At 35.4% G+C, this 23674-nt stretch overlaps 1 protein-coding gene across 5 annotated transcripts in view; it reads right to left on the bottom strand.

Annotated features, from left to right (window-relative positions):
• MIER1 (MIER1 transcriptional regulator) overlaps nucleotides 1-23674 on the bottom strand; it is a 49865-nt gene that overhangs the window by 17858 nt on the left and 8333 nt on the right. For 4 of the 5 annotated variants that reach the window (XM_080921157.1, XM_080921158.1, XM_080921159.1 and 1 more), the window contains 6 exons: nucleotides 19212-19236; nucleotides 15402-15547; nucleotides 7532-7693; nucleotides 6809-6941; nucleotides 6180-6244; nucleotides 4175-4247 (listed from right to left, as the gene is read on the bottom strand). In XM_080921157.1, the coding sequence (XP_080777283.1) occupies nucleotides 4175-4247; nucleotides 6180-6244; nucleotides 6809-6941; nucleotides 7532-7693; nucleotides 15402-15547; nucleotides 19212-19236 (604 nt within the window). Of the gene's footprint in view, nucleotides 1-4174; nucleotides 4248-6179; nucleotides 6245-6808; nucleotides 6942-7531; nucleotides 7694-15401; nucleotides 15548-19045; nucleotides 19083-19211; nucleotides 19237-23674 lie in introns of all 5 variants that reach the window. The other variant, XM_080921161.1, reaches the window with a different exon arrangement.

Below are 23674 nucleotides of genomic sequence, written 5' to 3'. Positions count from 1 at the left end.
AAAGGCCAAAACTGTGTCAACTGCTTTGATAAGCAAATTTGGACAGACTACTAAATTTCTTTCCGTTCTGCAAAGGGAACTGGTTCCTCACTACTTATATTTTAAAGGTTGCCTCATGTCTTAAAGAGTAAGTAAAAGGGTGGGTGTCTGTCTAAATCCCAGGGTTCTTCAAGCTATAAAAGATATTTTTGGAATCACAGACAATATTCTGTAAATTTTTAAATTGGGAAGAGGGCCATCACCAGGTGGCGCCACACAACAAGTCAGCCTCCTCACAATGCCTTTTAGACAATTACAATCGTCAGTAAATTAGCATGGGCAGAGCAGCTGGAACCTCTCTAAATCTGCACTGCATGGACAGTATGTACATAAATGGAGTCTATGTAACAAACACCAAACACTGGGCATTAAAGATAGACAGATGAAGTAGTAGACTGTAAAATGAACCCACTATACTTACAGGTTCTACATCTGTGTACTTAATTAACAACAGAGTGAAAATATTCAGGAAAGTTTGTATCTGCACTGACCACATAATTGTCTTTTGTCATTATTCCTTAAGAAACAATCTGATTCATAGAACATTTACATTATACATTATACAATATAATAATACAACATATTATACCAAGAGAAGATTTAAAGCATATGAGAGAGAGGATGTACACAGGCTATTGTCACATAAGGAACTTGAGTATCTGGGTTTTGGTGTCCATAGGTCATGGAAGAGGCAGTCTTAAGGTCAATTCCCACAAATAGCAAGAGATGTGTACTTTGTCAAGCATCAATTATAATTCACATAAAATGTAAGTAAATGTTTATGAAGATGTAATCAAGGATATTTTTTAAAGAATTATTTATTTTATGTATATGAGTACACTGTACTGTCTTCAGACACACCAGAAGAGGATATCAGATCTCATTACAGATGGTTGTGAGCCACCATGTGGTTGCTGGGAATTGAATTCAGGACCTCTGGAAGAGCAGTCAGTGTTCTTAACTGCTGAGTCATCTCTTCAGCCCAAGGATACTTTTTGTAACCAAAATAAATTCATAAGAAAATGCCTAGGGAGTGTGTATCAGTAAGTTCTAAAATTTAAGTGTTACATCAGGAGTGGACAAGAGTCCAGTAAAGCCAAATCCAAGGACAGACATACATCTGTCATCTTTCTCAAGTCATTGTGCGTGCGTGCGTGCGTGCGTGCGTGCGTGTGTGTGTGTGTGGCGGGGAGTGTCCTTCATCACTGAAAAAAAACTCTAATTCATCTCTATAAAGGACTTCTACATCAGAACCAAGCATGGTGGCACACTCATGTAATCTCAGCTACTTGGGAGCTTCAAGCAGGAAAATAGCAAGCTCCCGAGGTGAGCCCAGATAACAGAACAAGATGTAGAAACAGCCCTCTGGGGTTTTACAACAGGATTGCACTAATCAGCAATATCCTTTTAGAAACTTTATTTTCAATAGTATATTATGTAATAATGATATTTGCTTTATGTTCTCAGGGTACATGACAAAGAAATCTTTTATTTTTTTTAGGCTAGAAAATTCCAATTATTATTAAACTTTCTTCATACATTTTGCTCACATTATTTGCTCTCCCCTCAAAATGGGAACTTCTGAAACCTCAAGTTAAGGCAAGGTCCTAAACAACAGCTGCCTCTTGATTTCTTCAGGGCAATGTCACTTTCCTGCATCCTGTCAGGTCTTCCTAATCCAGCAAGTATATTTAATTTCTCAAATGAAAACCAGGCATGGTAGCACACAGCTTTGATCCCAGGGCAGAGGCAGGGGGCTTTATTGCGAGTTCCAGGTCAGCCTGGACCAGAGTGAACCTCTAAAAAACCCTATCTCAAAAAAGGAAAGAAAAAAAAAAAAACCTTCTCATCAAACTCACACCTTACTGCAAATAAATTATACTCAACTGCTTTCTAAAAATCATGAAAACATTAAGCCAGAATAGACATTATTATTATTACTATTATTTTTTGAGATAGGGTTCCTTTGTGTAGCTCTGTGGACCAGGGTGGACTTGAACTCACAGAGATCCACCTGTCTCTGTCTCCCAAGGGTTGGAATTAAAGGTGTGCACCACTGTAACCCAGCTGGACTAGGCAATATTCAACTCACAGACTATATGAAGTTCAAGAAAAAAGAAAGGCCAAAAAAAAAAAAAAAAAAAAAAAAAAACCAAAAACCATTATGCTTAATCTTTACACACCAAGAAAACTTTGACTATTTCCAGGTTACATCTTGTTTTACATGTACTTTATGCTCATTGTAACTAATAAGATTTTAATGCACACTATCAAACCTTTAAAAAAATTAAGTACTGACAAAAATGTATTCATATACTTTTATGCAAAAATGCTTAAAATCTGTAGTTATCTGTTTTTTTAAAATAAAGTTGTTCAACTTATAAAAAAAGAAATTATAATTTATTTACTATATTGATATTAAAAGATAAAGTACAAAAATAAATAATCCTTTAATCATAATACCAAACTATTTTTTTTCCTTCCACCTAGTAAAATCTTGTCATGTGTGCTGGAGAGTGAGCCCATCAGGGCTTTGTGTATGGGCTGTACTCCACACACATGGGCTGTACTCCACACACATGGGCTGTACTCCACACACATGGGCTGTACTCCACACACATGGGTTGTACACCACACACAAAGTGTTTATCACTAAGCTACACTCTCAGTCCTTAATATTAAACTTTCAAAATATAGGCATTACTTTCTTCATAGCAAAGAAGTCACCTAGTAAAATGAAACAAATATTTACCTTTCAGTTTCTTACTAATAGAAGAGGAACTTCTATTATGATTATGGCCTGCTATTATATAGACACAGTACTTAAATTTCAATTATATACAGAAAAGCCAACAGACGACTCTTTTTTTTTTTGCACACAATCATAAGTAATATACAAAATTCCTACTTTGGTGTCTCCAATGATTCTACATGTTAGAGAAACTAAGCTAGGCAAGCTTGCTAAAAAAAAAAGCAAGGGTAAGTGATATTAAAACATTTGGCTATAAAACTTAATGGCTTGTGATGTATCCAATTTTCACCTCTTGCAGCCAGGAGAGCAGGCACATATTATTTAAAACAAAGTATTTAGTGGAAATGGTAAAATGAAAATAAATGCCAAAACCTCAATGCTAAGGTGCTCTGTGCAAAGCTGTAGTGTGAAGAAAATGAAAAGGAAAGAAATGCACTCTTGGCTTCAAGTCACACTACACAGTATATGAACTCATTCAGGACACATGCATTTTTTTAATAACCCACCTAAAAAAGATAGACACTCTAAAAACAAAGACAAAAAAACCCCAAAAAACCAAAACAAACAAACAAACAAAAAAACCCAAGAAAACAAAAACCCCACAAAATCCTCATTTATTTTGTTTTTAGACGTATGACTGGCCTTAGGATTTTAATGTGAATGGTTAAAAAATCTTGCAAAATTTAAATATACAAGTAGTATTTCCCAATTATTTTAAGACACAAATAAAAAACATTCCTTTTTAGTACTATTGAGTTTTAGAAGCAAATAAGCAACCAGTTGTTTATCAGTTGGTTTTCAAACTAGTAACTGAAAAGTTATAAAGGCTAGAAACTACCAAGTTTGGAACATTTAAAATACAGAAAAACATGTTTATAAAAGAGATATATGGCTGGATATTTTAGGACACACAACTTCAGAATCTACTTGTTTTCTGTTAGATTCATAGAGAAAAATGGACACATAGTGACCAGTATGACTGACATGACAGTTAAAGAGTTATTTAGTAGGTTGTCATGGTCTTAGTACATTTTGTATGTTAATTAACAGAGCAGAGCCGGGGCTATGTCTCAGTGGGTATATCGCTTGTGGTGCAAGCCTAAACACAGGTTTGGATGACCAACACCATGTGTGAGAGCCAGAGTAGCAGTGGACATCTGTAATGTAGACACTAGGGTTAGAAAGACAGATGCTCACTGGCCATCCAGCCTAGCTAAATACACCCTGTGTCTCACGGCGAAAAGTCAACAGAGAAAGGAACCCAACCTTGACCTGTGGCTTCCACACAAGCACAAACAGGTGTGTGTATCTGCACACACACTCGCACCACCCCTCAGGATAAGCCCATCACTTCAAAAGTTCATTCAGGTTTTATCAACTCACCTTTTTCATTTTCTTTGTATCTACAAACACCAACTGGAATCTCAGCTTGAAACATGGAGCCCACCATGATTTCCTATTTAAAACATAACAAAAAGATCTGCTGATGCATATCTTATGTTCATGACTAGCTTCTGGGTAAACTGACTCTGGTCTCTGTCATAAAACCAATTACTACCTCATGGTAGTATTGTGAGGATGAATGAGTTAATAATAGCTAGGTGCTTATTTATGACTGGATGGGAAACAGTCATAATAGTGGGCGAAATGTAATATATACAAGATATAGAGAAAAATTACTAAGCGAATTTTGCTTAATTAAAATAATTAAAATACCCTGAAAAATCAGAAAAGTCAACTTTGGGTGTTTTTTAGAACATCTACACTTATGATAACAGCACCAGTAGGCCATTTTTAGAAACTGAAGTCTTTAGGTCTGTACTCATACTGAGTGGAAACTCTAGTGATAGAGCTCACTGCTTAACACAGGCAATTTTAACATACAATTAAGTCGGAGCTTTAAGATTAGGAGATAAAACCATAAAAGGTTTGTAAGAAGTTTGGCAGGAACCAAGTCTTTTTTCTTGAGGTTAGTGCTTGACTTTCTTTAAAAGGGTTTGAAACTGGCTCTTGGGAAAATCAACTGGAAATCACCAATGAGATGTCTCCTGGCATGGGGATCATGCCTGATGGAGCTGACACGATCAGTGAAAAATGACATCACAGGTATGAACATGCTACAGGAAGTTTAGAGGACTCTAGGGTTTAAGAGTTCCCTCTCTGCTGCTACTGTCATTTCTCAGTGAACAGTATCTTATCCTACCTACTATAGCTTCAGACATACCCAACATGACAAATCCAGTGTTCTACTAGAGGAAAATCAGATTTTCTCAAGGTCAATCTTTAAGAAAGACCACTACATATGACAAACTTCCTCGATGTGATATGATTTTATTTTAAAAGTATTCACTACAGAATCTCTCTGCTGCCAATCCCTGCACCTTTTTTACTTTATTCTACCTGTACTTCCAAGGAGACCCAAAGAGCCATATTCCTTAAGTCTTAACCCAGAATAGATAATTATTCCTTGTAGCTCTTACATGGAGTCCCCTTTGGATAATCATCTACACTGTATACTCTGGCACCTCCTCAGATGGGAAAGAACTGCATACAGTAGAAAAGGAGGTGCAGAAGGTAATAACTCAGTCTCTGATGACTCATCACAGCTCCTTCTCCTGAAGGTAGTCAAAGCTGCTATGTCCCAACAGGAGCAAATACACATGCAGGCAAAACACCCATACACAAAAAAAATATCGAAATAAAACAAAACCCAGAAAAAAAGAAAAAAATAACCACAAATACAACAAACTCAAATGGTGTTATTTTTATAAAGAGGACAGACCAGGCAATCATCTCTTATTAAGAAAAAATTCTTCTACAGAAATGATTTGCTTTAACTGACCACACAGTGTGCATTATGATTTCCTAAGAGGTTCAACTACTATGCAACAACATAAAATTAAATCCTACAATTTAACTGTGTGGTTAATTAAATAATGTTATGTAACATTTTAGGGAAAACCCCCCCACTAATGTCTCAAGTTCATTTTAGAAGCTAGTTTTGTATTTGTAGATCAGCCCATGTAAAACACCAACACTGCATTCAGTCATGATGAGCTTTTTTTAATAAGCAATGTGGAATGGGAAACTACAATCTTAAACACTGAAAGGTCACATTTCAACAAGGCAACAAAATTCTAATTCTGTATTACTTCAGGACTAGATTAGAAAATTTTGATTTCTAATATAGGTGTGAATATCAATATACTTATCAAACTTCCATTAAATATATTTCCTAGCTGGATATATTAATGGAAAACTTAAGCTAACATTTACCTAATGCTTAAATGTCACAATTAAGGCCAATACATTAAATTCATCAATATTATTTAATTTATTAAAAACATAATTTGCTTTTAGAATATTACTGTAAGTTTTAGAAGAATACCTTTTTCCAGTCTTCTGAGGGAATATAATCTTCATCTTCTTCAGATTCTTCTTCTATTTCACTATCTAGAACACATAAGAAAATGATACTATATAACAGACACTTATTCTGTCCATACTGATGTATCTTTGCATTCTTATACCTACCATCAAATATTTAGATATGCCAAAGGTCTGCTAAAATTGGCCAGGATATTTAAAATCAAGTAATGAACACTGTATAAGCAAGGACTGAGACAAAGCAGTATTTTCCAAAGAATGCTTCTTATATATAAAACTGGGAATTTTGTAGCAAAACTTTGATGGAAGATCAACTGTGGGTACATTTTAAAAACCATTATTCTCCCCAATGTCCATTTTATCCATGCTGGGCATGCTGTTGCTTGTTACACTCAAATGAGACTGATTTACAGGGCTGGCTGACTGCTTGCATGAAATGAGGAATAGAGGCACAAGCCTATAATGCCAGCATTTGGGAGGTAAGATATTAAGATCACAAATTCAAGGTCATCCTCAGAAGCCTACATTTTTAGAATCAGTGAATTCAAATTTCAATAAAACCACATTAGAAGTTTAGGTAACATAGAAGAGTGGAAATTACATTCTAATTTTAGCAATAATAATACATACTTGTATCAAAATATTTACATCGACGTGGGCGGATTATTTCCTGAGCATCTTGAGAAGCAACAGACTGTGAGGGATCATCATTGGAAGACTGAGTTTCATCTTCTTGACCAGATGAATCCTTTGTATTCTCTTCCTATAGAATAAAGAAAGTTACTTATAGTATGAAAAATGTTGTTGCAGGCCAGTGGCCAAATGGTGTTTGAGCTGTAACGTAAGATTATAATGAATACACTAACTGTAATGTGATTCTCTGGGTTAGCTCTTGGAACTGGCATGGGACCTTATAACTGAAGCCCTAGCCATTTATAGAGTTTAGCTGCTAGCTAAGGGTGCTTAGCTGTGCTAATTTCTTAGTTTTGATAAAGACAAAACAGCAGGTGTTAATCTTAGAGAAAGCAATGTGACCCTCATGTATCTAAAATGAAATTTTAAAACTGAATAAAGAACTGACAGTCAGCCTGTATTATTTAAAAGTAACATTTTTTTTTAAAAGTTGGGACTATTTAGAAAAAGCAAAAAGAAATCTAAAATGATATAGATCCAATTCATCTCATGGAAGTGGATCATAAGGAATTTTCAACTTTTCTATAACCCCTTTCTGTATTTTTAAAACATAATTTTACTGTAAAAATTATATTTAGAGTTAACACTAATCCAACAGGGATCTTGGAAAATAAATGTTCTGTAAATAAGACAAAAACCAATGAACATGCACTAACTTACTTTATTTTCCCCACTACAGCCACTGTTGTCATCATTATCAGCATCTTCATCATCTTCGCCTTCCTCCTCCTCTTCTTCCTCCTCCTCCTCCTCTTCAGGTAACCGAACAGTGCTGTCATAACCATAGAGGCTGAGAAGCTCGTGGATTGGCATGTCGCCTTCCTAAACAGACCAAGCTATGTCAATTTCTGAGATCAGTGACTTAAGATTTTCATGCTATGATTTACAAATCTGTACAGTACTAAATTGACACTTGTTTTCTTTAGAGTACATGTATGTAGTATCTAATATGTCCAAAAATTTCACATTATGAGGAGAAACAAAAACCCATTCTTTTATTTCTATAAACTGACCAATTTTAATTGGTCCATATATCATTATCAATTGTTTGAAATCAATTACAATTTTTGCAATTATCCAGTCCACATATATATGGATCATTATGAGCAATATCCTAAATCATTTGGGGCAAAGAAGAGTAATTAGAAAACAACATGTCATCTAATTCTATAGGCCCAGAAAGGGGATTAAATCCCCTGCTTGGACAAAGCAAACGGGAGGAGCATAGCAATTATACATAAAATGATACTAAATTACAAAGCCATCCATAGTTTTCTAAAGTAATCTACATGTAAGATCATGTCAGCACTGATATCTACAGAACTACTACATTAACTCTATCACATAAATAAGGAAACATGGGCACATACATTGAAGAATTTTCTTTAAAACACACACACAAATTGCAGTAAAATATAGTCAGATTTTTATTATCCAACTCTAAAGGTTGATAATCTTACTAGTGTATCTGAGGGTCTCAGTCAGGACCTTCCTCAATCCCTCTAAAAGACATACCAAAATAGCCTTATTTGGGAAAATAAAACCAGTTTTCTGCAGAAGGTAATTACTAGACAAGTGATGTCAAGCTTCAGAAACAATAAATTCTGGTTATAAAGAAAAAAATCAAAGTTGAACCCAAATTATCTGAACATATACACACAAACATGAATATATGTATGTGCTCCAAAGAAAGATATACATGTCAATTTAGAACCTAGAGAACTAGTGTTCTTTAAGTAAGATAATACATTTTATAATTTTCGATGATGTACTTTTCTGATCAATAGACTAGCTTACATATCAAACATTTCTGCAGGGGAATATATACAATGGAACATGTAACATAGTGGTAAGAGAAAATCAATCTCCCCTCACTTAGAATCCATGCAGGGGTGTGTATGTGTGTTTAGGGAACTTACTGCCCATGCAAGAGGACCTGGATTCAGTTCTCGGCACCTAAACCGGGCGGCTCACAATTGCTTGTGACTCCAAATCCAGGGGATGTGACACCCTTGACTTCTTGGGCACCTGCACCCACATGAACTCTGACACACACACACACACACACACACACACACACACACACACCACCCGAGTACTTTAAAACAAAACAAAAATCTAGTAATTATAATCTGTAAATTCTTCATAGGAAGAAAAGGCCATTTGAAATTTATACTGTACACTATAAATCAACCTGTGAACCTACTTTGGAGAGTTCGGTTCTGAAGTGTATAATAATTTGTAGATGCCACAGTCTGATGAGCAATGGCTACATTCAGCCAGGCATCACTGTGCCAATGAAATAATTAACAGTCATGATGTGTTATTTTAAATGTATAACCAAAACCATACTTGAGGTATTGGCACATGGAATTCTGAGCTGTACCAAAGATACTGAAAATTGAGATTAGGAGTCGGCACTTAAATAATACTCAAAAAGAGTAAAAGGAGTTTAGAAAAAAAGGCAAATCTTCACACACATTAACAAACAGCATCCGAAAGCATTTCCTAGTGGTCAAGCACCTGAGCTATGTGCTTTGACTTCACTTTCTCCAAGAATGGAAGCAGCCAGAAGCACTTAGTTTCCTTAGTTAGCTAACATTATCAGATGGTAATGTTTGCTACTTTTTATTCATATTAAGGAAGCAAATCAGAGAGATAGAACACATGCTGCTTTAAAGACTTTAACCCCTGGGCCTCCTAATTCCAGCTTATGTAATTTTCCTAAAACTCACTGGGAGGCCCAAGTAAGAAGTAAGTCCAGCAACTGAAGTTAATAACATTAGTGAGAGCCACTAAAGCGATGTATGAGTCAAAATGAAAGAAACACTAACATGGCAATTTGCAACTATCACTCTTAACAGGTTTAATAATTCATAAACAGCTTGTTCTATTTTTAGTTCATTTTTTAGGACAATGGATGTTACTACTGAAGTGGGTATTATGTGACAATTTAACAGAGCTCATTTAAATGGGAATACTCAAACTTCCAAGTAAGGCTTCTTCCCTGAGTACAAAGGCCACTAATTTCACAAGTGTAGATAGCAAAATCAGTCTTTCCAGCGGGAGGAAATAAAGATTAGACATTGTTTTTAAAAATCTTTCACTAACATGGCAAATAGCTTACAAAAGATTAGATAGCATATTAACTGTATAGGAGGGAATTTCACTCTGAAAAACAGAATAGTTAAATCAAGGATTATTTTCTTCACTGTAGCATAGGTAAGAAGTACAATCCAGTATTTCTCAAAAACTCTCGGGACACCTCCAATATTCTAAGGAAAAGGCAGAGGCAGGGTGAAAAGTGGCATCACCAATATCTGAAGGGGCTCAAGTAGAGGGTCAGAGACAGAACTGTTACAGTCATTACATCAGATGAGAAATACTTAAGCATCAAGACAAAAAAAAAAAAAAAAAAAAAAAACACAGACCCTCTGGATAAAAGCTTTCCATATTTACTCGGCTTTCCCTAGTAAATGAAAACTATACCCTCTCCCATTATTATTCCAAAAAAGACACAGGTTATGGAAAGATCTATAGTGATTAATCATAGATATAGAGGGTTTTTGGTTTGTTTTGTTTTTAAATTTAATTTCTGTCACACTTAGATTTCTTAAACGACCATTTTATTTTGTCTAGGTCTGATCCCTATGATTACTTTTTTGTGGTCAGTTTTACTCATCAGAATTATCCTTGGTTGCTCATTAGCATGCAACCTAAGCTAATAAATACTGTTTCTTAGTTATATTTTTCAGACTAAGAAGAAAAGTAAAAAGTCTAAAACACATGAAAAAACTGAATCAGTATCCAGCACTACCCAGAGCAGGATGAAAAAAAAGGTTGATGGCTGAGAAAAAAGAAAATGCTCACAGCCCTAGTTTACTGAACATAAGCTCTAGGTTTCCATATTGTAGTTGATAAAATGTACAAGGAACATGACTCTATAAAAAGTTCCGATAAAACTTGGCGTAGGTCTACAATCAGCACCAGGGAGACCAAGGCAGGAGGAATATTTCAAGTTCTAGGCCTTGGAACAGAACTGTGTAGTTCTAGCCTGGACTCCATTTAATACAGAGACAGTCTAGGGGTGCAGAGCTGAGACCACGACCCTCCCATCCCTCGCCAAAAAAAAAAAAAAAAAGATAAACAGGAAAGTATAAATGCAGGTAGAACAGATAAATGCCTACTAGTATTATACACTTTTCTGTCTTGGGAAAAGGTTTTACTCTGTCTAGACTGGCCTGGAACTTCCATTGTAGCCTAAGCTGGTTTCCAATGCGTGCGGTCTTTTCTACCTCAGCATATGTATGTCAGAGTTAAGTGTGTGCCACTTAGAAGCCCATTTTTATTTGTAACTAGAGACAGTTTTAGAAGCAGACCATCTCTGAGGGGTGCCCACACTTTCCCAGCAATCTATCCCTGATGGGCTTTATTGGATCCCTCTAGTCACTCAGCTAAAAGGTGAACATAATACAGCTTCCTCTGAGGCTTTCAGAGCATTTGCCAGCATTTTTCTTAGAGAACACATGGAAAAAGAAACACTGAAGACATTAAACCTTGGGTCAAAGAACTCTGATTTTGACGTCTTGTGTGTGTGTATGTGATTCCTGACAAGAGACTGGTAAATAATGTGTGTACGTGGGGATAGGGTATATGTAATAGCAAGTCAGAGGACGGTGAGTGGCCCTACTCTATTGGACATCATTGTACTAGGGTCTATCAATTACCTATTTTAGGTAGTTTCATTATCAAAGTCTATAGTCTACCAAGTATTAAGGGATTTCATTCCACTTCCATTGAAGCATCGCATGAAGAAGCAGTGTTTTATCCTCCATCCAAGAGTAAGGATATAGAAAAAGGACAACAGAGAACAGAATCTACGGGGTATAAAGCACTTTTTTACAGCTGCGCATCAGCATTCTCTAAGATTTAATTTATCATGTGCCAGACACTGTGCCAAGCACTTTACGTTACCATCTTTATAAAGATGCAAGTTTAACAATGTCAATCAAGTTATATGCTTATGAAATAGCAATTTTAAAAGTATGTGCCCGTGCTCCCTAACTCACTGGCTTGATTACTTACTTATATATGCATATATATTTTCTTTCTTGAAATCTGCCTTCAGGTTAAATGTTCATTATCCTGACGAAATCAGAGATAAGGGCTGAGTAGATAAGACTATGAGGGATAAAGACAGACACAAGATAAGTAAGAACAGATGGACATTCCAGTGCGCTTTAGGAAATAGGTGGTGTGAACACTACAACAGTAAGTGGGGCAGTCTTAGCTGTGGAAGCCAACAGGAGAGTTCAGACCCGAGACACAATAGGGACCAGCGGACACCGTTCACTTCAGGGTGAAGACTATGCACTCACTGCAGGCACTCTAGTAAATAGCCTTAATCCCTAGCTCCAGGTTTCAGAGCTTAACTGGAAACATGTCTAGTGCTTTAACATGTATATTAAGTATAGATGTTAAGAGTTTTTCTTTTGTAATACATTTAAATCTATAGATGTAGTTGATAATAATCTTTCTTCTGACTGTAGCTCTAGAATTGTACTCACTCTTGGTCTCTTCCATTTTAACAGAGTACTAGAAAGTGTTCAACTTTGGTACTGGTAATTCACAGCAAACAAATATTTTATAAACTTTGTGTGAATAACTTTAACATTCCTATTAATACCACAATAAATTCTAACCACTTCATCAATTTTATTAGAATACTTAAATGTAAGACCTATATAACGGGCTGGAGAGATGGCTCAGTGGTTAAGAGCATTGACTGCTCTTCCAGAGGTCCTGAGTTCAAATCCCAGCAACCACATGGTGGCTCACAACCATCTGTAATAAGATCTGATCCCCTCTTCTGGTGTGTCAGAAGACAGCTACAATGTACTTAAATAAATGAATAAATGAATAAATAAATAAATACATAAACAATTTTAAAAAAAGACCTACATAACATCTTTTATAACAGTACTCACAGAAAAATTTAGAATTAAAATTGAATGTAATTAAAACTACCTTCAAAGGATTCTATTTGAACAGCTATCTTTAACTTATTCACTTGACTTGATCTGAAAGAACTCAGAGGTGAAAGTGAAATTTGTCAAATTTACTGTTTACTTGTGAATGAATTAACTGTGAAAAGTTTGTTCATAATTATATTAAAGCAACAAGATAAACTTCAAACAATGAAAGCTCCAAATGAAAAGCCCCTACCCACACTGCCTTGCTCCTATATAAGCTAATGAGTAATCAGTAAGACAAACTGGTTTATTTCTTAAAAGGTACTGGTTTGGTTCATGGCTATAAAGTTTGTAACTACACAAAAATCTAACACACTGTTTAGCTTCAGGTTATGAAAGGTCTAGATATGAAGCTAGTGAAACCTAAAACTTTGCTCTATGTGGAAGTCAGGAGATTCCAAGGTGTAAAACCGTTGGCGATGAAAACATATAGGATTGTTCTATTCTCTTTTTCGTCCCTTCTCTAACTTCTATAGATTTAAATTAACATTTCCTTTAAAAAAAAAAAAAAGCAATGACCGACTAACCTGTTATTTTTAAATAATGAATACATAATATAGTCACCAAAAATAAATTCAGTTGTCTGGTCAGTTAAAAAAAAATTGCATAGGCCCTGTGAATAATGCTAATTTTAGCAACTAAATGATTCAAAAACAGGATCCTGTCAAGACTTAACTAAATGGCATCAGGATCTTTTTAAATCCCCAACTAAATTCTGAAACAGATAATTACTCTACGAGAGTAACATCCTCCATTTTTCTCTATCTATAAACACCAGCACTGTTTCTGTTACACATTTCTTTTATCATGGAGCATATTAGGTCATACACCTAAGTTTTATTAGAGAACAACAGCTTGCTTTAATTAATGAAGGGCATAGGTATTACCTACAGCTACAAATGTGCATGAAGCAAAACTAAACCATACTGAATAGGATATAGCATTTTCTAAGTAGCATACAGGTATGGCAACACCAAATCCAGAGAAGGCAGAGAATCCAGATGCCAGAGTACCAAATAAAACTCAAAGCTGGAATTAACTAACTAATCCAAGAATAAGACCAGTTAGTAAGGCACAACCTAGCAGGAGGTTTATGGAAAATGGAAAAAGTCCTATCAAGCAGTTGGTTTTACAGCACGATTAAGAAATCTAGATTTTTCTTTAGTTATAGGAGATTTATACTTTAGAAAGGTTATTACAGATACTGAATGGAAATATATTAGTAGGCATATAATAAAACATGAACTAGGAAAACCAATTAGAAAGTGGTCTTCGTAGTCTAAGATAGAAAAATACCTATGGAGGTAGATATGGAGCAAGAACTGGTTGGAAGTATTTTAGTGGAGAGGAGTGACAAGCTTATTTATAAACTTGTTGCTGGTAACAAAGGAAAAGTTCTCCCTGGTTCCAGACTTAGGCAACAATGTAAATAAATGAGTATTTTTTTAAAGTGACAGTTTTTTTTTAATAGACAGAAAGAACAAGTAATGAGGGAATAATAAATTTTGTTTTGAATGTATACAATTTGAAAGTTATTTGCTGAATGTCTAAAGAAAAAGTCAAGTTGGTGAATGAAACCTAAAGTATTAATGTTAATTCAGAAGTACAAACTAAAAAACACCAAGCAGAAACCATGAACCACAAAGTTGGGTAGTTTTTAGACTTGGTATGCAAGTAGCTCAAACTTGCTTTGTACACATGTAGACTGGGAGCCTACTCTTGGGAGATTTGCTGTACTAAGTGATTCTATTGCACATTCTGATGCATGTGACCTCCACAGTATATTCTGAGCACTTATCTAAGAGAGAGAGACAAGAACATAGTATAGGTCTGGCACCAATAATCCAAATATTATATAAGCCAGGTGTTAGTGACATACTTTTAATTCTAGCACTAGGAAGACAGAGGCAGGTGGATTTCTGTGAGTTCCAGGACAGCCAAGGCTACACAGAGAAATCACATTTTGAAAAGACAAAAAAAAAAAAACAAGCAAGCAAACAAACACTCCCAAAACAAAACAAAACCCTAAACTATAGGTGTAGAGAACATGGAGTGTAGGGAAAGTCAGAGTGGAGAGAGAATAAAAATGAGAAAAGTTCTCCAAAATGAAAAGGTGTGATTGGTGTATAAAGGTCAAAGTTAATACTGACAGCAAGAGACAGACAAAATCTAGAACTTTAATTAAAGAAGGAAACTGATGGCATTTAGGGTATCTACTTACCCAGAAGAGGGTAAATAAAAGATGCAGTAACTGAAGAAAAAGGTCCCTGAGAGAAAATTTGGGATTCTTTCATGGTCCATTTCTGACACAGATGTATGTTTTACCAAAAAATACTACTGAATTTCTTTATCAAATTTTAAAAATAAAGCCTTAACTTCAAATGTTAAATATGCCACCTACGGTTATATCAAGATTTCCAGCATAAACAGAGCACCAAAGTCTCCAGTGTCCCCTTTCCACATGCTGCACTACTTCACTTATAGTAAAGGTCATTTACCCTTGCAAGATCCTCTATTTCAGAACTGAAGTTTGTCTCTCCTTCCATCATTTCTTCTTCTTCTAATGTTCGCTCATCATCAAAATCATGAACCAGCATGTCAGCTGATGGATCAAACTCATGGTCCTCTGATGTTGCTGAGCCTCCTAGTAAAAAACATTTCCAGACATATGGTAAGCCAGATTCAGTGCATCTTACAAGTGTTATTTTAGTATATATGCATTGTTTATTTGGGGCTGGAAGTATGTTAAAAAGGACCAGGAAAAAGATAGACACAGTAAATACGTTTCTGCTTTAAAAAATTATCTTTACTCATGCCCACTCCCAAAGAGCTCTTGCAAGAAACTGTTTGCCATGGCTCACCTCTATGTTCAGTTACACTGGAAAAGGGGGTAAAATATTTGTAACTTAAAATTTTTGCTGTCTGTCATCTTCTAATCAGGAAACTCATGTAATAAAGAAAAAAAAAAAAGCTCTATCAAGTAAGAATGGTCTTTTGTATTGAGGGAAGAACAAAACAAAACAATTATCTAATCACCAGATTAATGTTTGAGTCTCTCTGGTCCCAGAAAATGTAGTCATCTATCATAGAATAAACTTTAGGCCAATGACGGGTTGCATATATTACGGTGGCCAGGCCACCTGGTCTAGGTATGTGGCAGGCTTGTGAAGTATGCTCTTACACTCGCACAACCACCTGAATTTATCAGAATGTTGCTGTGAAGAAGTACCTGTCTATCTAGTGAAATCACAGTTACATCACAGCAGTACCTTGAAAACATATTTTAATATTTGGGTAGTAATCTTGAACTTATGCAGTTGATTTTGATTTAAAATGACTCAAAGTTTATAAGAGTAAAATTTGTTAAGATAATACATAAAATTTTTATCAAAGGCAATTCAAATAACTCTATATCTAAGAAACTATATATCCTAACCAATATTTATCCTGGCCTGGGGGGAATGTTACTAGAGTCAATAGGGTTACCCTCAAATAGACGAGAGAAGTGGAATATGGATAGGTGTTCTGTAGATATTTCCCACATTTTTTGATTACTGCCAAAGCAAGACTTCAGTCTGCAAAAGCACTGCTTGCTTATAAACAAGTATGCCATGCTAAGGGTTGCATTAACAGACAGGACTAAGTCCTCTACATATCTTTTCTCAAAAAACACTTAAGGAGCACCTAAGTTTACTAACATGTGTGACCTGTTAGTACCTGGAGAACACAATGCTTTTTGAGAAGTATTTGAAAAATGATATTAAATATAAAATACATATAAATGCTATTCAATTTTATTTTATACTAGATTTTAATGAAAATGAGTTATTAGCCATTATGCAAGTTTCAGAAGGGTTTATATGAAAAATAGAAAGGTATCATGTCTTACTTTCTTACAAGAAACTGTCTTAATGTCACTGGAATGCTAGCAGTTAAACTACTGGTAGGAGGGTTTGCATGAGAGCATAATTTAACTTAGAGTTTTGGTCTTCTTTTCTTTCACTTTCCTTAAACTTTTCTTCTGACAACAAAGAAGTATTCTCACAGAGCAAGTTAGGCTCATATTCACCCTTGCAGACCAGAAAAACTCTTACAAACAAACAAACAATCTTTATTAACAGAGCTGGAGAGATGGCCTCATGATTTTTGCTTTTGCAGAGCACCTGGATTCAGTTTCTAGCACTCACCTAACTCAAGTTCTAGAGGATTCTTATGAAATCTGTGAGTACGTGTGCACAAACAGTACCCATACATATACACAGGCAAAACACCTACCCCCACATAAAAATTATATCTCCAACCTCTTTTTGGATATTACTAACCTAAGCATAATACAATTCTTTTTTTCCCCATAATACAATTCTTAATGAGTATAGATACTGCCAAAAATCATTACAACTCACTGGTACACAGTATCAGATCATGAATGTCAGTTACTTACCTTCAGTGTTTGTCTGTCATCATTTGCGACAGTTCTGAGAGCCTGTCACCTCACTCCCTCACTATACTAAATGCTGACATGTAGATGACCTCTTTTTAGTCCAACTTCTTTCCCAGATACATACCACATATGTAATAAATTTGCAATTTTAACTATTTTCTTGCCCTAAACTGATATTTGTCTGGTAAGAGTTCTTACTACCTTATTTGGATGCAGCCACTAACATCTTTCTATTGTCTGCCAGATGCTAGAACCATTATTAGGACAGTTTCCAGAGAGGTAGCTCAATAATAGGGATGGGTGTCTTTTGCTTCTTACAAGTATTTTGCTAGAGTTAAATCACTCTGTAATCTACTTTTGCACTACTAAGATATCATCTTCTCAAAGGTGGAGGTAACCTTAGACTACAGTGTATCATGTTTACCTATTTAATCACTTAAAAAACAACCAAGCCCTCCTCTCCTTTAACTCTTCCGGATAACCATTTTGTACTGTGTCTGCACTTTGACAGGACAGCCCACAAACACGCCATTTAGCACAGTCATGTTACTATGACTGCTCACCCCGACTTCCAGGTACAGATGCCATGAAAAGCAGGACAGACTCTGACAGTTAAACATGCTTTCCCTGTTAGGCCTCTATCCTTAATTCTATCAACTTCAGTAACTCTTTGCAATTGTGCATAGGAACAAATGTTTCTCCTGTTAAAGTCCTGGTATCTATAAACTTATTGATGAATACCTTAAGAAAAATTTAAAGACTAGTAAATCTAAATATTACATAGACACTAGGAACCAGTAAAATTTATTTCTGTGGTTTTGAAAGAAAAAAATCATGGAAATATTCCTATATTCCACAACCAATATAGTGACTTAACACTTTTCTGACCTCAGATTACTTCTAACTGAACTAACTCATTTATAAACTACAACGTTAAAAAAAAGTCACAAAGACCAATATACTTTACTCTGGCATACAGACAAAGTAAGACATCTTTAGCTGAAATAAAGATGAAGGCAAATATAAAGTATACATTCAAATTATTTAGATTTAATCCAACTTCCAAAACATAACAATTTATGTCCATGGAAAGCATCCTGGCTTACTAAAAAGGACTACTCATGCTAAATGCATAAAAGTTTCCAAAACTTACAATACAAATGCCAATTGCTTCAATATTCAAAATTCAGCAACATGATGCTACACTTTTGCTAAATATTCAATATGTAAGATATTTTCAAACAAAACACCTCAGAGGGCTCCCTTCCAAGGAGTACAACAATATGTTCAGTATTGAAGGGAGAATGTAAAAATCCTAGACAAACAGGTAAGAATATATATATATATATATATATATATATATATATATATATATATATATATATATATATATATAACCTATCATACGCAAACAAATCCTTCTGTTTATAACACAACTCCTGCTAAATGGCTTGGCTTACTTTATTTTACTATGCCTCTCATTCGTAAATATGTCAACAATTTTTTCTCAACATGTTCTGAGTATCTTTCAGCAAACTCCTTTTCAAAAGTAGTTTTTCATATACTTTCAATTAAGTAGCAATTTTAAACTGTAAGAAACACATACAGCAATTGAGAAGAGTGGAAGGGAGGGAAGAGGAAAGAGGACAAAAAGGGGAACGAGAGCCCAAGCAGGAAGACGGATGGACTCAGCAGCCTCACCTGTACCTTCATGGGCAGGCAAACATTTCATCCATTTCTTTTTCCCCAGAAAAAAGAAGCATTCAGAAGAAAAGCAAGTCAGATAGCAGTCTAGCTCCCCTAGCCTTTATGCTACTAGGACGAATGTTAGTGAAACAGGATTATAAAAACACATAAAAATACTTACCTGGACTTGAAGACTCAACAGATGGCTAAGGGGAAAAGAAAACAAATTAGCATTTTTGTGTACTATACCTTCAGAAACATTCTAAGAACTACTCTGACTAATGATACCAAAAACTCAAAAATATAGGTGAATTAACAGGTATGATTTTATATCTTAAGATTTTATAGGTGTTCTCTTATTTATACTAAAATAACTATACACGAATTTGCTAGCAAATGATCCCTAAAGCTTAAAAAGTCTTGGGAAGCAGGAGGTAGAAAACCCCACTCTGCTACCACCATGGTACTAGGAACTGAACCCAGGGCTTCAGACATGTATGTGCCAGGCGAGTGCTCTACCAACAACTGTCCCTGAGACAGGAGCTTTCTGAAGTCCACGCTGGCACTGAGCTCAGCATCCCAAGAGCAGAGCATACAGGTGTGCAACACTAACCACACCATCACTGTGCTGCTCACTCAGTAACAGAACCATAAATGGAAAAATATGAACATAAAATTGGTAGCAACTACTTTTACTAATTGCCACTGGACAGTGTGATTAATTTATCTCAATTTAGCTAACTTATATTTATAAACAAATCGTCTTCAAACATGTATTTCTCCTAGATAAATCCAGGAACATAGGAGAACTTAGAGGCAAATTCACCCAGAGCTATGTATGAATGTTGTGAGAAGGCAGAAATCACTAGCAAAACATGGAGCATGTTATTAAGTTATTTCTTCGACTAAACACAACAAGGATGGGAGGCAAGGCAATAAACAAATGGAGAAAATGTTCAGTTTTCAAGAGCCAGAGATTAAGACGGATCTGTGTGAGGTATTTTAGTTTCATTTTGAAAGCTGGCTACGTCAAGTTACTGTTCTAAGTGCAGCATGCCAAATTCCAGTAGTGATCTATGTTGGCTTCTTTTGAGGCACACTTTTGCAAAGGTCCAATTTTTACCTCTAAATTTCTGTAAAAGAATAATTCGTCCCCTCAGCATGGTTTTCCTACATTATCATCAACAATCCCTAACACTATAGGCAGTATTATGCACTTCCTACAACGATGCTGATCAGTGTTAGCATGCCAGAACAGTCAATAGAGTTTGGTTTGGTTTCTCTGATGGAAAGCTGGAGAACCCGAGGCTACAGAAAGAATACTATAGCCATAAAAGGGCAGAGCTACACAATTATGACATAAAATGGGTGTATGCACCACACAAATTATCCAACAAATAAACATTTTAAAATCTTCATCTCAACTATAAATCCTAACCTTTGGACAATTACACCACTTAATGACTTCATTTTTGTCACCAAGTTGATCAGTACCAAAGAAAAGTTTCAGCACACTCCTTTCCCTTTTTAAGTAAATGTCTGAAACAAACAACAACCACAATTTCTTATGGATTAGGATTCAAAGAGAAAAAAATACCCCCAGAACATTATTTTTTTAAACATTCCAACAATGTTTTACAGTTTTCTAATTAAAAAACTGTCTTTCTGAAATCAAGTGTGGTAGCATACCTTTAATCCTATCAGGAGGCAGAGAGGGACAGAGCTTGGTGAGTCTGAGACCAGTCTGGTCCTCAGACTTCCAGGCCAGCCAGAAATATACAGTGAGACCCGTCTTGTTTATGTGTGGGGGACGACACACATCTTCTGCCTAACAGTAATACTACTGGACAGGAAAAGGTTTAATGGCATTAGCTATTATCAATAATGGGACACTGAATATGGAAGCTGCATATTTCAGTTTATAAGAAACCTTTCACCAACAGTAACTAGACCATACTGATGAATATTATCAGCAAATAGTTGCCAGTTTGAAGTTTTAAAAAGGCCCCTCAATACTTTCTATTCTTTAAGGGACCTATGTTTAGAGAACTGGCACCACTGTTGAGTACAGGGCACTCCATTGAATACATCTCTTAATATTCAAACAGAGCTAATATTCTGTCAGACATACTGGGTTTGTTGGAAAGTAGCATTCACAAACTGGAAAGGGACAGAACATGCTAAGTGTCTATATATTTAAGTACTTTATGTTGCAAATAAAATTATCAGTTTAGGGGGAAGGGTTAGATTAGTTTATTGTAAGTTAGTTGCACCCAATAAAATCATTACCTGCTGAAAACAAGCATTTTAAAAGTTCTTATTGTGGACCATACTTTTACTCAAATGGCAAAAACGATTACCTTTTGAGATGAACTTGAGTTTAATATCACAATACATGGGTTTGTTTCCAAACAGAATGAGAGCATTTTTATAACGTGAGTGAGAACAGCAGAATTTATACTCATAGTGCTACACATTCTCAAATGGAAATGTGGCACCAGCACCTCCTCTGTCTGCTCTTCTCATACATAGGTTCTGGGAGGTGATAAAGGCAGTGCTGAGGAGGCTTCATTGGTCCTTTCAGTTCTCTTTTCTCTCCTTGTTACTTTTTTTTATTGGATATTCTCTGTATCTACATTTAAAATGTTATCCCCTTACTTTCTATTCTAAAATCTTTTTACCAGCTCAAAGCATGTTTAAAATATAAAATTGGTACTTATGCTCAGCAGCTACGTTTCTTTAGGAACTAGTATCCTTATTTAACGATCTTCTTCAAGACAGACTAGATCATTTCCCTTTTAATATTTAAAAATATTTTATGAACATATGCAAAAAGAATTAGAGGATTCAAATGTCCTTAAAATAAACTCAAACATTAGTACTGCAAAAAATTACAAATAACTAACCATTCAGAATATCTTTTATCAACTTCAACATAGCCTACCACTACACCTATAGGTGTATATCAAGATATTTCTGTGCATGCAAGCTTGTGTGTGTGTGTTACTTATTACCCTAGCTTGTTCAAAGCAAGGAGCTGGGTAAAATTTTTAAACTCATTATTTACATAGTTTAGAAATGATACACAGCTCTTCCAAGTAACAGAACACCATGAGTTTGTAATAAAACGATGGGACAGATTATGTGTTTGGGATAAAGAAGAGAGAAAATACAAAAAAATATACTGGAAGTTTAATAAAATCAATAATAATAGCTACATCCAGGGAATGAGTCAGGAAGCATATTGCTTAAATTTTAATTGTTTTTATATATTACTCATTCTTTTTAAAAGAGAAAATGAGGACTGTCTTGTGGAATTCTATGTCTTTTAAAATAAATCCTTTTTAAAAACTAGAACTTGTAACTATTAATTATACTTGTAAAAAGTTAGTCTTTTTGGCACATATATGTTTACATAAGATAGAAAGTGTGATCACTAGGCAGAGGACATCAAAGATAACAGCAGGCTGAAGTCAAAGCAGGAGCTCTGCTAAACTGCTCCAGTATGCCTCCCCTCTCCACAACTGTCATGTTTCTTGATAAGGTCAGTGTTCTAACCTCAGGACTTCAACCAGGTGCAGTTCTTTTTTGCAATTCTCTAAAATAAAAAACTCATTTGTGAGAGTCAAAAACCAAACCTAGAAGATTACTATTATTTTTACAAAAATCATGTTAAAAATTCACTGTATCTTCAATGCAAAGAAAAAAATCTTAGTGACTTTGCCTCTCAAAACAATTATCTCACCATTTCTTTAAGTGTTGTCATCACTGTGTTAGGAAGGCTGTTGATAAATGGGATTTATAAATGACAGAGGAACCGAGGGAGTGGGGGCACCCTACTTCAGGGTGCACAGCAGTGTCCAAAGCTTTCCACTCCCCTCTCCTCCATACAGATTTATGTCACTTAAACGTGTCTTTCCTCTCAGGGACTACTTGAGAGTGATTTCTGAAGGTAGAATAGCATTTTGGAAGATAACCACCAGAAACCTTTGGGATCTGACCGTGCTCTACAGACTCACAGAGAACAAGTGCATAAACACTCATCAGTTTCATTTTCTCTATGGAGAAAAGCCTTACATTTCTTTAAGTTCCTTTAAAACCTAGGTTTATTTTTATTATGCACTACTCAAAATGTGGCAAAAGGGTGGTTATGTTTTCTGACATTCATGACTACAGAAAAAAGCAACGACAGCTGGCATGAAGCTATTGTGTAGTGCTCCTTTAGAAACATATGCATGCATACATACATACACACACACACACACACACACACACACACACACACATACACACACACACACACACTTTTAAAAGTTATACAGAAAAGTCCAAGCAACAGTTAAGTCACCATGAATTCTGAAGCCATTTGTTAATCTTTTGAAACCATATCATGCTTGATCTGAACATCAATCAAGAAATTTTTATATAGCTGTTTATTTTCATAAAGACATACTTCATTGGCAGTGTTTGCATCTAAATTATATGGGAAATTAATTAGTTTCACCAACATTACCTTAAATTAAATTGCTTCATTTATTTCTCCCACCTAGGTGTGTTAGCTCTTAGTCCCATCAAATTAAATATTTCCAAACTCTCAGACAGCACTGGAATTCCTACTGTGGATAGCTTTGAGGAACAAATACT

Source organism: Micromys minutus (genome assembly GCF_963924665.1).
Source record: "Micromys minutus genome assembly, chromosome: 9".
In the NCBI taxonomy this organism is placed as follows: domain Eukaryota; kingdom Metazoa; phylum Chordata; class Mammalia; order Rodentia; family Muridae; genus Micromys; species Micromys minutus.
This window is presented reverse-complemented; position numbering and strand designations above follow the sequence as displayed.